Source organism: Mesoplodon densirostris, chromosome 2 (genome assembly GCF_025265405.1).
Source record: "Mesoplodon densirostris isolate mMesDen1 chromosome 2, mMesDen1 primary haplotype, whole genome shotgun sequence".
Taxonomy (NCBI): domain Eukaryota; kingdom Metazoa; phylum Chordata; class Mammalia; order Artiodactyla; family Ziphiidae; genus Mesoplodon; species Mesoplodon densirostris.
Window position 1 is genome coordinate 125,788,896 of NC_082662.1, and position 17,011 is coordinate 125,805,906.

Sequence of the window (17,011 nt, forward strand, 5' to 3'; positions counted from 1 at the left end):
CCACTGTGTTGCATGCAAGGCCAACTGCATGGACAGGCCTATGATGTCTCCCTGCTGTTAGCCAAACTGCCAGTGGGCCAGGCAGCATGTGAGCAGGTCTGGAAAGAGCATGAGGAAATTTGTGCACAAATCAGCATTAAATGAAACTAAGCACACCTAAGTTGAAAGTTATAAGTATGGGCAATGTCTTCTCTGTTCATTTTTCTAAAAAGAAAGTTAAAACTCAAACTTTTAGGTTCAAAATTGGACACAACCCTATCTGCATCATAAGTCTTTCCTTAAGGAGGCAGCTCCTGGCTACTCAGCCAGGATCTTCTCAATTTCTCTAGACCCCACCAGGCTTCTCTTTGTGTTGCTACATATTCAACTTGCATTTAAAAAGAAACAGACAAACATACAGGTGATCCAGGTGGGTCTTTTGGCTGTTGGAATGTAACTATTTTGGTGCTATTAGGCTATCTTTTTTACACTTTGCAACAAAATTGAGTGATTTTTTTTCCCATTGTTTATCTCAATATGGATGTAAAAGTGCATCACAACTAATTATCTTACATCCACTATCCCTGGAAACTTAATAATACTAGTTTGTGTTTATATGTGGTTGACAGTCCCAAATGTTCTCCCATCTCTTTTCTTACCATCAGGTTAATTGTAATGTGAAGTGGTCACTCTGCTAACTGCTTGGAAGAACCAGGTCTTAAATCCAAATCTCCTCTAACTCCCTCATTCTAATTTACCTACCATAAAACCTCTGCTCCAGAGGCTGAATTACATGAGCATTTAAAATAAACAAAAAGCTCTCTTGTACTTATTATCTGATGTAGAGATTCTTTCGAACAATGGATGATATACAAATAATTATAAATTGTCAAACTTCTGAGCATAAGAAAGCTCTGCCTTGTGAGTGAAGGACCTATTTGGTGGAAATTAAGAGAAGCAGAAATGCATTCTTTGTGTAAGGAAATGATCCTTCTTACTCATTTTATGGCATAAAATAAACCCAAGAAAAATCTCATTGCATTGAGACAAAGTCTCAATGTAACACTGTAAAATACCATTGTAATGTGTGGTGGGATTATAAGAAGCACTATGAATTTATTTTCCTATACTCAGGTGGCAGGAGGTGGTGTGTGTGTGGCAGAGCCATCTTTCTCAATGCTGTGGGGCTGACAGCACATGTCACAGATGGAGCAAGAGGTGAGGGTTCAATCTAGGCTGGAAGCCAAGACCTTTTTCTTTTGGAAACAAGTGAGAATTCATGACCCTGATCCTCCTGTCACCAACAGAACCAAGCTGTAGAGGTAATGGAGAAGTAAGGCTTCATCACCCCACTTGAAGAGCAGCACCTCTCCAGACTAACTGTGTGAATTAATTAAGAAATGGTAAGAAATAGTTCTCCTTGTTCTGAAGTTCCCAGTATAGTCTGTCTTTTTTTCTTTGGTTTTGTTTCCCAACGTCAGGATCTTTTTTTTTTTTTAACTAACAACAACAAAAATGTATCATATTACAAATAAAGCTACCCTACCACAAAGGCATAAATAACTTCCATACAGCAGCTGGTTTAACTCAAACAGACCCTAAGGAACATCTTATGACTCTATCTGCCTTTTAATGCTTCCTTGTCTCAGTTACCCATGGTGTTTGACAATGAGTTTCTACACTTGATTTAAGACCTAGAGCAAAGCTTCTTAATGCTGAGTGTGAGCTGCTGTTACATCTGCTGTTCTTCTAGCTATCAAGTAGTGTTGATCTGATGTCTCAACAGTGTGGAAGGCCACTGTATGCCACTCATTGTGTGTATCATTTCATTTCTATATAAGACTTAGAATTAAGTAAAATTCCAAAATCTTCTGAAACTTGGGGCAGTTATCTACCAGAGTCCATAACTTCTGAAGGTGAAAAAGTAAAACCCAGTGTCCTGCTTTTTTAATTAAGAAAAATTTCAAACATACACAAAAATAGAATAATATAATGCACCTTCATATATCTATTATCGTTTCAATAATTATCAAGATCTTGCAACACTTATTTTATCTCTCAACTTACTTCCCCCTCTTTTCCCCTTATTTGAATTATTTTATTCTTTTTGCAGTTCTTAGCTTTCATTACTTTTGAAAATTCTCAGCCATTATGGCTTTAGATATTGCTTCTGCCATTCACTCCCATCTCTCATTTGAGATTCCAGTTTACCTATACGAGACCTGTGTTCCTCTTTATTTTCCATTTCCTCATCTCTCTTTGTTTTGCAACTGATATATTCTTTTGACCTGCCTTCCAGTTCTCTAATTCTTTCCTTGGCTATGACAAGTCTGATGTTAAACTATTGAGATCTTAATTTCAGTTTTCTATTTTTCAGTTCTAGAATTTTCATTGGTTATGTTTTCCATAATTTCAATTTTCTGCTAAAGTTCTTTTCTATTATTAAGTTTGCAAACATACTTTTTATAATTGTTTCTTAATTGATTTATTAGAGCCTCAATATCTGCAAACCTGTAGGTTTGTTTCATTGTCTATGGTTTTCTCTTGGTTTTCAGACAGTTCTTGTCTTTTTGTATGCCTGGTTATAATTTTACTGAATGCAGGACATTGTATAGAAAAATTAGAGAGATAATTGAGATTCAGGATTATGTTATCTTCCTTCAGAGAGAATTTACTTTTGCTTTTGGCAGTCAGGGTAGAAACAGATCACCTTACTCCAGTCAGGGTTCGAAATGATTCAGTCTTTGGGAGGGCCAGTCTGTTTCTGGCTTACCACTCTTCCTGGATTGTAGCCCTTTGGTGGGGCTCACAAATGAAAGTCGGGGATGTTTGCTAGAGCTCTTTCTCATCTTTGCTAAGCCCTGAACTCCAAATTCTGTGTCTCCATATACTTGAGACTGCCAAAACTTCTGCTCAGCTGTTTAGCCTATCTGCCTCTACTTTCAAATCAGCAAAGGGAAAAGCAGCAACAAATGTAAGGATCACCTACTTGAGCTTCTGCTCTTTCTGCCATTTTGCCACATTCAGACCCCTGTCCCTCTGTAGTTCTTTGACACCTTCAAACAGATTTTTTCTTCCCTCTGTAGTTCTTTGACACCTTCAAACAGATTTTTTCTTTTTTTTTTTTATGGCTGTGTTGGGTCTTCGTTTCTGTGCGAGGGCTTTCTCTAGTTGTGGCAAGCGGGGGCCACTCTTCATCGTGATGCACGGGCCTCTCACTATCGCGGCCTCTCTTGTTGCGGAGCACAGGCTCCAGACGCGCAGGCTCAGTAATTGTGGCTCACGGGCCCAGTTGCTCCACGGCATGTGGGATCTTCCCAGACCAGGGCTCGAACCCATGTCCCCTGCATTGGCAGGCAGATTCTCAACCACTGCACCACCAGAGAAGCCCCAAACAGATTTTTATAAATATTTTGTCTAATGTTTCTTGTTCTTAGCACAGAGTTTGGTCTGAAACAAGGTAACCCACCATTGCTGGAAAGAGAAATTATGCTGAAGAAATTTAAATCAAAACTCAGTCATTACATCATTTTATCCATGCATACTTCAGTTTGTATCTCTGAAAAATATGGACATTTTCTTACCCACAATGCCATTTCATGTTCATATTTCCTAGATTGAATCAGAAATGTCTTTTTACAGTTATTTTAAGATGCAAAAGGTCTACAAATTACATTTGACTGTTGTATCTCTTAAGTCCCTTTTAATCTAGAGTGTTCTCCTCCCCTGCCATCTTTTTCTTTTCACGCCATTGACCTGTTGAAGATCCTGGGTGAAGGTCCTGTAGAATTTCCCATACCTCGAATTTAGCTGGTTGCTTTTATTTGTTCCTCTATCACTTGTTTTTCCTATGAAATGGAATTTAACTTTATGGGCTTGATTAAATTTAGTTTCTTTGTTTCTGTTTTTGTTTTTTGGCAAGGATCCTTTATAGGTGGTGTAAAATCCTTCTTATTGCATCATATCAGAGAGCATGTAATGTCTGGCTGTCCCGCTTTAGTGATGCTAAGACTGATCGGTGGGTTCAGATGGTAACAACCTAATTTATCCATTTAAAATTTTTCCATCATTCTTTGATCTACTGATTTCATCTAGTGATACTTTCTTCGTGGATTCTTCAAGAGTTGCAAAATGCTGGTTTTTCTAACTCCATCATTAGAATTGGATTTCACATTAATCAGCTAAAATTCACATTTATCAGCTAAAATTCATACATTATAACTATTCAGTTACTCTAAAGTACAGTTTATACAGTCAAGTTAAGCTCTTGTTTTAAATTCAGTGATGTATTTTATATCAGTTCTAAAAAATAATCCTAACAATAAATGGTTTTTCCTGTCATATAAATGTCAAAACTGCTACCTGTAATGAAGCAATGTGATTGGTAATTGCATCATGTGGAAAAACCTCAGCAAGACCAACAACATAGGTCCTGCCACGTTTTTCTCTACCCCCTTTTAACTTGAGACATTCCAGTTCCCTGACCCTCAGCCTCCTTGTAGAATATGGCAGCAAGATCTTGGTGCTTATGGGTCTGAATTAAACTAGCATGTGTGCTGCTGCTTTTCTCTGCTTATTTAAACACCTTCTTCCTATACACTTATTCACCTCAGAAACACTAAGGGCACTTTTTCCATTCTAGGCCCAGCATCCTGGACCACGTGATTGTTAGCACTGTACCCATGAAAAGAAAATTTATAACACCCAAACAAGTAGAATGCCTTGCTGAATGATTTTGTTATTACATAGTTTGCTTGTGTTTTTTGTGGCGGCATTTTAATTTCTGAATCTTGGAGTCAGCTCTGACTGCCAGACCCCAGCAAGTCTCCAGGTCCTGTTGAATCAGCTGTAGAACATTTTTTGCATCAGATCCTTCTTTTCTGTTCCCATTACCACATCCTGACTCAGGTCTCTCTGCCTCTAGAGTCTCTTTTCCAATTTATCCTGTTTCCTATTCTGATGAAGCACCCTCAGCTCCTCTGTAGTGCCCAGCTGCCTGCAAGCAAAGTCTAAACCTCCTAGCTTGGCATGGATGCCTCTGCACAGCCTGGCCTCAGGTGTACCTCCTCTCCCGCTCTTCTTCGCTGCCGGTCAGATCATGCATTCACTGGCCCTTTGTTTCCAGCCTCCTGCACCATTGCCAGAGCTACCCACCCTTCCCATGCCCCACATGCTCTCCTAGCAGCCCATCACCTCTTCCAATCTGAACCAGCTCAAGCTCTGCTGCTCCAAGGAATCTCCCTGATCACTGTGGTCTCCACTGCTTCTGGAGCACCCATTGTCTGTGCCGTGGTCTGGCAGCTCTCACAGTCCTCTCTGTATCATAACTCAATTTGCTTCATATCTGCAATTAGACTGTATACTAAGCAAGGGCAGGGACTCACCGTGGGCTTCTTGCATCCTTTATGCACTGGGCACAGTACCTGGCCTCTCCTAGCTACTACACCTTACCCTCACCTGCCCACTCAAACTTCTGTTTTAGTCCTCGCAGTCCTCAGGCATCCCTGATTCCTTCTCTGGTTCAGGCTCTCAGCCTGGCCTTGATTCCTGACAATCCTGTGATTGAAGACCTCTTGCAGGCCTCCTCTCATCACTGTCACACACGGTAAAGTTGATGAAAGCCCATGCTCTGGGTAGAGAACTTCTCCCAGCAGGAGTGAGCTTCACCAGTTTTCCTTGGGGTGCTATTCCAGCAAGTAATCATGATGCTTATTCCATATGTCAGCTGGGAGGCCTCCAGAAACAACCCAGGCACACACTCAGCACCCCTGTCAGAGCTGTTAGCCTGCTCCGTAAATATTTATGTGGAAGTCCCCCTCCCAGACACTTCCTCATCCTCTCCTGGTTAAACTCCACTTCATTTTTTAATATCTTTAAGCAACCAGAGCAAGTACCTTTCATGGAGTAATTATGCACCACTTTCTCTGCCACCATAGAACCAAAGATTTTCTTTCCTTCTGCTAACTAATGTGACAGACATTCACTTAATGGAATGATTATTAGTATGAAATTACATTTTGGCCTTTAAATTTAATTATGCCACATTCACAGCAATAAAATAAAGTTCCAAATGCAGGTGTGCTTTTCAAGGAAAGTGTCCAAGGCAATTAAGTACAGGGTAGTGGTGTCCTATATTTAAGCCTTTTGTCTGGGGATCTTAAAATCTTTTTCACACAAGTAGATAATGATGTTCATTTTGTAAGGGGGAGAGGTGATGTGACTGATCTCTTGGCATGCTCAGAGGATGACGGAAAATCCAGGACCCAGGTGTCCCCTTTGTCTCCCCCCTCCCCTCCCTTTTCAGTTCTTTAAAAGAAGCATGGCCGACCTTCTATTAATTTAAATACCTCTCTCTGAGGTACTGCTTTCCACTTCTTTAAGAGCCTGAATGAAAAAAGTTTCTATATCACATTTCATGTGGGGAAGAGTTGCGGTTTTGGGAGAGGGAATGGTTGAAGATAGTATACTAATCAGGGAACACACATGTCTCTCCTGATAAAGCTTCCTCATCTCTATTACACAGTAGAGCCTAAATGTGGGTTCCATGACTAGTTCATAAATGAAAAGCAGAACAGTGCTTGGAACATGGTAAGCCCCGTATAAGTCATGACTCAGGGTTATCTTTTGGAGGCCTACAGGCAATCACCTATGTTCTCTGGACGGGAAGCATCTGGAATGCACCCTTGCTCGTGCCATCCAATGGTTTGGATGCGTTTCCGTTCTCCCCACCAAGACAAACCTTCTCAGATCCTGGGGAGCCAGGTTAAGTCCTCTTTCCCTCTTCCAGGAAACCCTCCCTGGTCCAACCAATCATCATAACTCTCCTTTTCATAATTCCTGTATCATTTTCTCAGTTCATTCCACACACTTGAACTGAGCATTGCCGTCTACTAATTAACATAGACTTCATCGGGACACTAAATCATGCTCTATTCTGTGATATTTTTAAACTGTGGTATGAATGTCTGCTTTGTGTCTCATGGGATTATTGGGCCTTGAGGGAAAAGATCATATATATACAGTATAGTATGTCCCCCAGCCCCAGGATCGATCTTGCACATACAGCAGGAGGTCAGGAGACTATCAGGCTAGGGGATGTGGGGGGCAGAAGATGCCAAACTGTACACATTTTGTTGAATCTAACATAATATATTCTTGTTGAATCGAGTTGAAATAACACTGGGTCTGAAACATAGCCCTGGGTTTTCATTCTTCAGTCCACTGCAACACCCTGTTCTATTCTGTTGTGTATGAAAGAGGTCAAGTATGTACAGAGTTCCTACATGCAACACAATAGCAAACACAGATGGGGTGTCTGAATCCAAAGAGTTCGGTGATATATATATATATATATATATGGAATCTAAAAAAAAATGGTTCTGATGAACCTAGGGGCAGGACAGGAATAAAGACGCAGACGTAGAGAATGGACTTGACGATGGGGAGGGGGAAGGGTAAGCTGGGACAAAGTGAGAGAGTGGAACTGACATATATACACTACCAAACGTAAAATAGGTAGCTAGTGGGAAGCAGCCGCATAGCACAGGGAGATCAGCTCAGTGCTCTGTGACCACCTAGAGGGGTGGGATAGGGAGGGTGGGAGGGAGACCCAAGAGGGAGGAGATGTGGGGATATATGTATACGCATAGCCGATTCCATGTGTTATACAGCAGAAACTAACACAACATCGTAAAGCAATTATACTCCAATAAAGATGTTAAAAACAAAAACAAACAAAAAAGCAGAGTACAGTGATGACAGAATAAGTGCACGGGGCCTGTAAGAAAGGTGGACTGTGAGGAATGATGGACTCTGCACTGAGACTCAGGGGGCTTTGCGGTTAAAAGGAGCGTGTGGACGTTTCTAGATGGGGGGTCCTGAAAGTAAATGAAAATTCATTTACTTAACAATTATATACTGAGAGGCCAGCTTCTGATCCAGGGCTATCCTGGGTGTTGGAGCTTCACGGGGGAGGCTGGAGGATAAGATTAGCACCTGGTCCCTACACCCCCTGCCAAATATAAACGCAGAGGTCCAGGTTCTCTTCTTTTAGTGTTTATTAGAGAGGTATTCCAGTCCTGTCATTTTTTTCCCCAATGCAAAAGGCATTCTGGGGAACAGACCAATAGAGTGCTTCTTCCCTCAGTATCATGTTCTCCCGGCTGCAGAGCTGAGTGGCTCACTGACATTCACAGCCAGCATTTTCTCCCTCTTTCATAGTTGCCTGACTATGCTGAATGCACCAGTGAGAGCTACTGACACTGTTTGCCATTTGTTTTCTTCCAGGATTTTTTTCCCAGGAAACCATCCCGTCAGAGGCGTGCAGGTAATGAAAGTTGGCAAATTGCAGTTACATCAAGGCATGTTTCCCCAAGCGATGAAGAATCTGAGGCTGGTGAGTGTGCCAAGATCGCATGTAGTTCTGCCTGGAATACCTTTTCCTGGTTGTTGCTAGGCCTCTTCCTTGTGATTTCTAGCAACTCTACACATGTGTGTGTATGCACGGGTGCAAGCACACATATGTACACACACGCGTATTTGTACACAAACACGTACCCATAAATGTTAAAAACCAGCTTCAAAAAAAAAATGATTTGTGATGTTTGCCGATCTCTTTGGTATAAACATGCCCACCGTTGCTGATTTTAAACTACCAATGTCAAATCAACCAGTTCAAAAGAATCAGTAAAATTTAACAGTCAACTCCTACTAACTGGTGCAAACTGGCCTCAGACACCACTGCGCCTGTGCCCTTCTCCACCGTGGACAGGCCACCCTTGTCCATGCCTCCCCACCCACAGAACAGAATCCACATGCCCAGCCCCTTGACCACCTGTCTGCAGACTACCTTTACAGCCTCGTCACCTCCAGCCTCCCCCCACCCACCTACACACACACACACACACACACACAGCTGGCGTACACTGAGCCGCTCACCATTGCCCAGGCATGGTCCTTTCCAAGCTGTCTCCTTTGCCTTCTATGCCCTCCCCCGACCCCAGCCCCTGGGCCTGGCAGAACTCTACTGACCCTTTAAGGCCCAGCTGGAATGTTGTGTCCTCCCTGCCCCCCTACAACTCCGCTCACTCTGCCAGCTGAGCACTCATCACAGGGCAGCAGGAATACCTGCTGCCCCGTCCCCCAGGAGGCTGTGAGGTCTGGGACTTAGGAAGTATTCACTGTTGGAAGAAGGGAGGAAGGGAGCAAGGGCGAGAGGTCAATACAGTGCTCGCAATAAGTGGGGAGAAACTCAAGGGGGAGAACTGGGTCTGTGTTGGAATGCAGTGTTAAAGAGTGACGCCTGGGGCCTCCCTGGTGGCGCAGTGGTTGGGTGGGAGTCCGCCTGCCGATGCAGGGGACACGGGTTCGTGCCCCGGTCCGGGAAGATCCCACATGCTGCGGAGCGGCTGGGCCTTGGCCGCTGAGCCTGCGCGTCCAGAGCCTGTGCTCTGCAACGGGAGAGGCCACAGCGGTGAGAGGCCCGCGTACCGCAAAAAAAAAAAAAAAAAGTGACGCCTGTCCTCACCCTCTCAATGAGTCTCCTCTGCCACTAGGGCCCGGGGCTGTCTGCTGTCTTGGCCTTTCCACCCTGGCAGAGCTCCCCCTCACCCAAACCATGGCTTCCAAAGGCAGAGCTCATGTGCTTGTCTGGTCCAGGCACTGGTGGCGGCTATGGAGAGCTGGTGTGTGGGGTTTCATGGGCAGCACCTGGCACTTTCCCGGGTCCTCTGGGCCACGATGCCCTTGTCTGCAGAAGGGTGGAGAGACCCAGGCCCTGAATCAGGATCTCTCAGGGAGTGTCTAGGGGCTGGCTGATCCACATTTAGATGAGAAAAATAACAAATGCCTAAGGGATTCTTAAAAGTGAGATGCCCTAATGCTGGTTTTTGTTGAATGCTAGCCCTGTTGCCTTTTCCTGATCTCTAACTGAAATCAGCCCGTGGTCAACAGGGAGAACACTAGGATTCCTGAAGGTGTCCAGCGCTTCCTGTTCTCTTTGCCTTGTCTGACATCTTTACCAGACTGATGGAAGAACACTGGAAGGCTCCTGCAGTCTCAGGAGAACTTTCCTTTTCTGGTCTGGCTAGTGGTTGTCAGCCAGTCAAATCAGTTGGGCAGAAAAGACTCACTGAGGGTCTACTATGTGAATGTTCTGACAGGAAAACAACGTGGAGGAAATTTCCCAAGTATATGATGGACCCAACCCAGGGTCACCTCCAAGTAGGTATTTTATAAGTGATCAAATTAGTCCTTGATGTTTTATGGGGCTAGAAAGTATTAATACTGCTCACATGTACATGAATGATCTGGCCCTCATGACAGATGACAGCCATCTAAGACCAGTGGGCCAGGCATTTTCGTGTCCATTTGAAAACTGAAGGAGCTAAGGCTTGGAGTCACAATGAACCAGTCTGTTGGATTTATCTAACATGTGTTGATTAAATGCTTCTATTAATCTGAATAAGGCCCAGTGTTGTCCTCACAGTTTAGTGGAGGAGACAGACACGCGAACAAATCATTAGATCCAGACTGGAATCCAAGGCTCTAGACTGGCCCAGCAAATAACTGAGACTCTCTAGTAAGACTCAGTGTAGAAATCCCTTCAGATCCCGCTGAGCTCCTGGTGCCAACTCAGAGGAGGATGTGAAAGAGAAATCTGAGGGGATTCGGATCTTTTCTGCTCTTCACGTGAGGCTTTATCATTGCCATTGCATGCAGGACTCTTGATGGAGACATCTCATACCCTCAGCTGCAAAGACAAGCGTGAATGAACCCACTGATGTCTAGATACAGATTTGCAGGATATTTGTGGGCCAGGCGGATCACCAGCCCTTCTTTTGACACTCTTATTGCCCTTTTATACCCTTCATGCCCTGTTCCATTCTGTCTTCCTCACGTCCTTCTTGTGAGCTTGCCTCGTTTCCTCCGGAAGCCTCCCTTGGTGATTGTTTTAGCATCTTCTTCTCCTGGTACCAAAGATAAGCCCACATATGGACCCTGACAGCTGCCAAATGAAAGACCTCGGAGCAGCATCAAAATGTCTGTCATGAGGCCTGGCATCAGTCATGGCCTTACCCAAACTTCCTGCTTGGCTCTGGAAAAGACACGGAATCTCCTGGGTTCTGATATTGACCAGAAAGCAGATGTTCACCCCAGCAGTGTCACGTATTAGGAAGACACTTGGATTCAGAGTTCAGGTTCCAGTCCCGTCATTTACTACTTTTATGACTTGAAGCAAGTCTCAATCCCCCTGAATATAATTTTCTTATTTTAAAAATGAGGATCATACCTACCCCATAGAGTTATTTTAGAAGTAGATAAGGTAGTGTGTAAGGGTGTGTTTGGCTGAGTCCCAAGTGTTTTGAGAGTATAAAGGATTATTATTGTGTAGGAACCCTTGTTCTGATCACTCCCTCACTACCCAGTCCCTTTAGCACTTGCGTTTGGAGTTTGGGGTTATACAGTGTTTCCCCTGTTGAACAATTATATTATAGAACTGCTCCCCAGCAGTTCACATGGGTGTGTTCCATTTCCTGGAGGTGAGTGGGAATTCCACAAGATACCTTTTGTATCTCCTGGGGCTACCAAACCTAGACACATGCCCTGAACACAGCAAGTTCTATCAAGTACCTACTTGAATGAATGGATTTTTTAATGAGAGGTCTTTTTTTCTTTTTCTTTTTCTTTTTTTGCGGTACACGGGCCTCTCACTGTTGTGGCCTCTCCCGTTGCGGAGCACAGGCTCCGGACACGCAGGCTCAGCGGCCATGGCTCACGGGCCCAGCCGCTCCACGGCATGTGGGATCTTCCCGGACCGGGGCACGAACCCATGTCCCCTGCATCGGCAGGTGGACTCTCAACCACTGAGCCACCAGGGAAGCCCAGAGGAGAGGTCTTTAAAAGCACCACCCTAGCCCTGTTCTTTTAGCTAATATGTATATGTACTATGTATGTGGCTAGTGGGCCAGATCTCAGGACATATGCTGACCGTAGGGTTCTGCTCACCCAATTCCAATGTGTGGCAGGGGTTTTCCCACTTCAACAAGCAATTCTCAGACACAGCTGGGTGTCCTACAGTTCAACTCAACTCTGACACCATTTACCTGGAGATGGCATCAGATCCCACTGCCCCACGAGATCGCCTTCCACACTCCAGATGCCAGTCACAAGCCCAGGTTGTCACATACGCTTCAGACTGACTGGCTATAGCTTAGAGGTTCCAAGGATGCCATCATGGTTTTGATTAATTTGCTAAAGCAGCTCACAGGATTCCAAGAAACATTGTACTTAGTAGATCACCAGTTTATTATAAAAGGCTATAAATCAGAAGCAGCCAGATGGAAGAGATGCATATAGGGCATCTCTCCGAGTTCACCACTTTCCATGAATCTCCATGTGTTCACCAACCTAGAAGCTTTCAAACTCTGTCCTTGTGGGTTTTTATGTGGGAAGGCTTGTGGGAAGGCTTCACTACAGAGGCATGATTGATTAAATCACTGGCCATTGGTGATTGATTCAACCTCCAGTCCCTCTTCCCTGAAAGTTCCAACCGTCTAATCATATGGTTGGTTATCCTAGCAACCAGCCCCCATCCTTAGGTGCTTCGAAAAGTCACCTTATTAAAATAATAAAGACACCTTGATCATTTTCATCACTTAGGAAATTCCAAGGGTTTTAGGAACCCAGTGCCAGAAATAGGGATGAAGACCAAGTATATACTTCTTATTGTATATCACAGTATCACACAGAGGGACAGCCTGCACACCTCCATCTTTTTGCAAGTTCATAGGACCTGTGAGTCTAGAAGCAGGGCAGCTTCGTTCTGCAGACAGCCTCTCCTCCTGAGCTTTCTCGGGGTTCAGGTAACACAGAGAGGGGCAAGGGAAGATATATTCTCGCCTTTTTAAACTGATGTTCTCTTTAGACTGGCACCCCCAGACATTCTTCCTTAGAAACTCTGGAAATAACAGGATGAAAGAGTTTGAGTAAGGGTTTCAAAGGCTGAGTTTGGAACAAAAATGAGAAAAGCTTCAGAAACAAAAATTAGTTACAGATTCAATTAGGCCCAGCCTCCTCCAGGAAAGGAATCCTCTTAGCCCAGCTCTGATTTGGTTTAGGCTCCCATCTCCCCTGGGCTCAGCTGAAATTCTTGTGATTGCTGCCACAGGACAGTCCTGGGGTCCCTTCACAGTACCTCCCTCTTGCTTTCTCCTGTCTCTAATCTATTTTCATTTCTTTCCACTTATTTCTTAGAAGAATTTTGTTAGCCACTACTTTGACTTCTTGGACCTCAGGGGCAGCCATTCTCATCTGGCCTGTCTTGTCAGGGAGCCTGCTTCTTTTCTGTGAGCTCTGCACGCTGCCAGCTCCCTCACCCTGGGCTAGACTAGCTGCTTTGTTAGTAGTGCCTTGTTAACTGAAGGCAGGCTGGAAAAAGGCAAACTTCTTCCCCCTCAATAACCATTTTTTATTTAGGTGTAAATTTCTTATATTACACTGTAATGTTTTTTCTCTTCTCATTTCATTACGTTGAAGCATTGTACACTTTGAGGATCTTTTTAGCTTTTTCTGGACCTGAATAGGGAGCTCAGGCCCAGTCCCCAGCACAGCTCCTCTCATACCCACATGGTTACTAGCTATTCCAGCTCATCTAGGGAAAGCTCCAAGCACATGCTGGTCTCTCTCTACTCCAGCCTGCCCCCTGATTTCAGGCCCCTCTAAATGGATGATTTAGAGCCTGCAAGTCTATTGCTCCCATTTCTTAATCTGCTACAATGATTTTTAACCTCTTTGATCATGCTCTTACTTAGGAATTGTGTGAGGACCACTGACTCACCAGAGAAAATGAACATACATTTTTTTTAAATTGGGGTATAGTTGCTTTACAATGTTGTGTTAGTTTCTGCTGTACAACGAAGTGAATCAGCTATATGTATACATATATCCCCACCCTCTTGGACCTCCCTCCCACCCCAGCCCCCCATCCCACCCATCTAGGTCATCACAGAGCGCTGAGCTGAGCTCCCTGTGCTATACAGCAGGTTCCCACCAGCTATCTGTTTTACACATGGCAGTGCACATACGTCAATCCCAATCTCCCAATTCATCCCACCTCCCTGCCCCCCACCCCGTATCCACACTGCACAACACTTTTTTTTATATTTGGTGGGGAAGGGGGTTTAGGGACCACCTGAAGTCTCTCCATGGACTTTCTATAGACCCGCGGTCTCAACGTTAAAAAGCTCTCCTCTAAATGCATAACATCACCTTAACGTGTGGACAGATGGGAGGGAGAGGGGGAGGACAAGAGGGCATGCAGAGGTGATGTGCCATAATCATCAGCAGTGCCTTCAAAGAGTTGTTTGGCAGTCCCTGGCTCTGATATTTATGACTGTCCCCTACTGACTTAAAATAGAGAATATCAGTTTCAAGAGTATGTTTCTGAACCAAAAAATGAGAAGATAACTAAGAGAATAATCATAAAATGAAAGCATAGTGATTAAGTTACATTACAGGAAACAAGCAGAATTTTACCTACCAGAAAGTGTAAGCCCAGCAGTGACAAGGAACCAAGTGAGGAACCTGGACTTGTACTTCCACCTGGCAATAACATGGTGTCATCTGCCATACTCCTGCTGGAGCAATATTGGAGAGAGCCAGCTAAAACAGAAAGTTTACATAAAATTCAGAATCTCAACATAATACTCAAAATGTCCACCTTTCAACTGAAAATCACTCGTCATACCAAGAACAAGGAAGATCTCAATCTTCATGGAAAAAAGTCAATCAACAGATTGCAACTCCAAGATAACAGATATTAGAATTATCTGACAAAGATTTTAAAGCCAATCATAAATGCGCTCAAACAAGCAATTACAAACATCCTCAAAACAAATGAAAAAATAGAACACCTCAGCAAAGAAATAGAAGATAGAAAGAAGAAGCAAACAGGGCTTCCCTGGTGGTGGTTGAGAGTCTGCCTGCCGATGCAGGGGACACAGGTTCGTGCCCCGGTCCGGGAGGATCCCACATGCCGCAGGGCGACTGGGCCCGTGAGCCATGGCCACTGAGCCTGCGCATCCGGAGCCTGTGCTCCGCAACAGGAGAGGCCACAACAGTGAGAGGCCCACGTACCACAAAAAAAAAAAAAAAAGAAGCAAACAGAAATTTAAGAACTGATAACTACAATTACCAAAATATACAGACTGGAGCTTAACAACAGAATGGAAAGGATAGAGGAATGAGTTAATAATGAACTTGAAGATAGGACAATATAAGCTGTCCAATCTAAAAAACAGAGATAAAATGACTAAAAAAGGTAAAATTGAACAGAGCTTCAGGGACCCATGGTACCTATAACAAAAGATCTAACAGTGGAGTCCCAGAAAGAGAAGAGAAAGAGGGCAGAGTGGAAAAAGTACTTGAAGAAATAATACTGAAAGCATTCAAATTGAAAAAAAGTAAAATTCTCTCTCATCATAGATGACATGATCTTATATGTAGGAAACCCTAAAGATATCACAAAAGAAATTGTTCCAACTAAGAAATTCAGCAAAGTGGGAGGATGTAAAATTAACATGCAAAAGTCAGTTGTGTTTCTATACACTGACAGGGAATGATCCCAAAAGGGAATGATCCCAAAAGGAAATTGAGAAAACAGTTCCACTTATAATAGCATCTTACAGAATAAAATAATCAGTTATTAACTTAATCAAGGAGGTAAAAGACTTATACACTGAAGACTAAAACATTGCTGAAAAAAATTAAAGATGACATAAACAAAATAATATTCCATGTTCATGACTGAAAGATTTAATATCATTTTAAGATGTCAATACAACCTAAAGCAATCTATAGATTCAATACAATCTCTGTCAAAATCCCACAGACATTTTTATTTTGAATTGGAAAAAATCATCCTAAAATCCATATGAAACCTCAAGACCCCAATAGCATAACAATATTGAAAAAGAAAAAAAAAAGTTGGAGGACTCACACTTTCTGATTTCAAATTTTGCTACAAAATTATAGTAATCGAAACAACATGGTACTGGAATAAAGACAGCCATATAAGCCAATGAAATTGAATAGAGAGCCATAAATAAACTCTCAGATATATGTCAAATAATTTTTGACAAGGGTGCCAAGACTACTCAGTGCGGAAAGGACAGTCCATTCAATAAACGGTGTTGAGAAAACTGGATATCCATATGCAAAAAATAAAGTTGGACCCTTACCTAACATTATATTTTTAAAAATTAATGCATGGATTAAAGACCTAATATAAGAGCTAAAACTATAAAACTCTTAGAAGAAAACAGAAGAAAAGCTTCATGAGACTGGATTTGGCAATGATTTTTTTGGATATGCCACCAAAGGCACAGGCAACAAGAAAAAATAGACAAATTGAACTTCATCAAAATTTTAAATGTTTGTGCATCAAAGGACGCTATCGACAGAGTAAAAAGGCAACCCACAGAATGGAACAAAATATTTGCAAATCACGTATCTGATAAGTGAATAATATCCAGAATATAGAGAGAATGCCTAAACTTCAATAACAATACCAAAACAGCCCAATTCAAAAATTGGCAAAGGACCTGAATAGACATTTCTCCAAAGAAGATATACAAATAGCCAAAAATCACATAAAAAGATGCTTAACATCACCAATCATTAGAGAAATGCAAACCACAACCACAATGAGATACTACTTCTCACCTGCTAAGATGGCTATTATTAAGAAAAAAAAAAAAAACAGAAAACAACATGTATTGGTATAGATGTGGAGAAACTGGAACCCTTATGTATTACTGGCAGGAATGCAAAATGGGGAAGCCACTGTGGAAAAATAGTATAGCAGTTCCTCAAAAATATGAAACATAGAATTACTAGTTGATCCACCAATTCCACTTCGGGGTATAAACACAAAAGAATTGAAAGCAGGAATTTGAACAGGTATTTGTACACCAATGTTCATAGCAAGCATTATTAACAATAGCTAAAAGGTGGAAACAACCTAAATGTCCAT

The 17,011-nt window shown here is 42.8% G+C and overlaps 1 protein-coding gene across 1 annotated transcript in view; it reads left to right on the forward strand.

The window, feature by feature from the left end:
- Nucleotides 1-17,011, forward strand: part of SMYD3 (SET and MYND domain containing 3) — a 721,692-nt gene that overhangs the window by 694,890 nt on the left and 9,791 nt on the right. Inside the window, exon 11 of the mRNA XM_060088378.1 lies at nucleotides 8,266-8,374. Within this exon, the coding sequence (XP_059944361.1) occupies nucleotides 8,266-8,374 (109 nt within the window). The remainder of the gene's footprint in view (nucleotides 1-8,265; nucleotides 8,375-17,011) is intronic.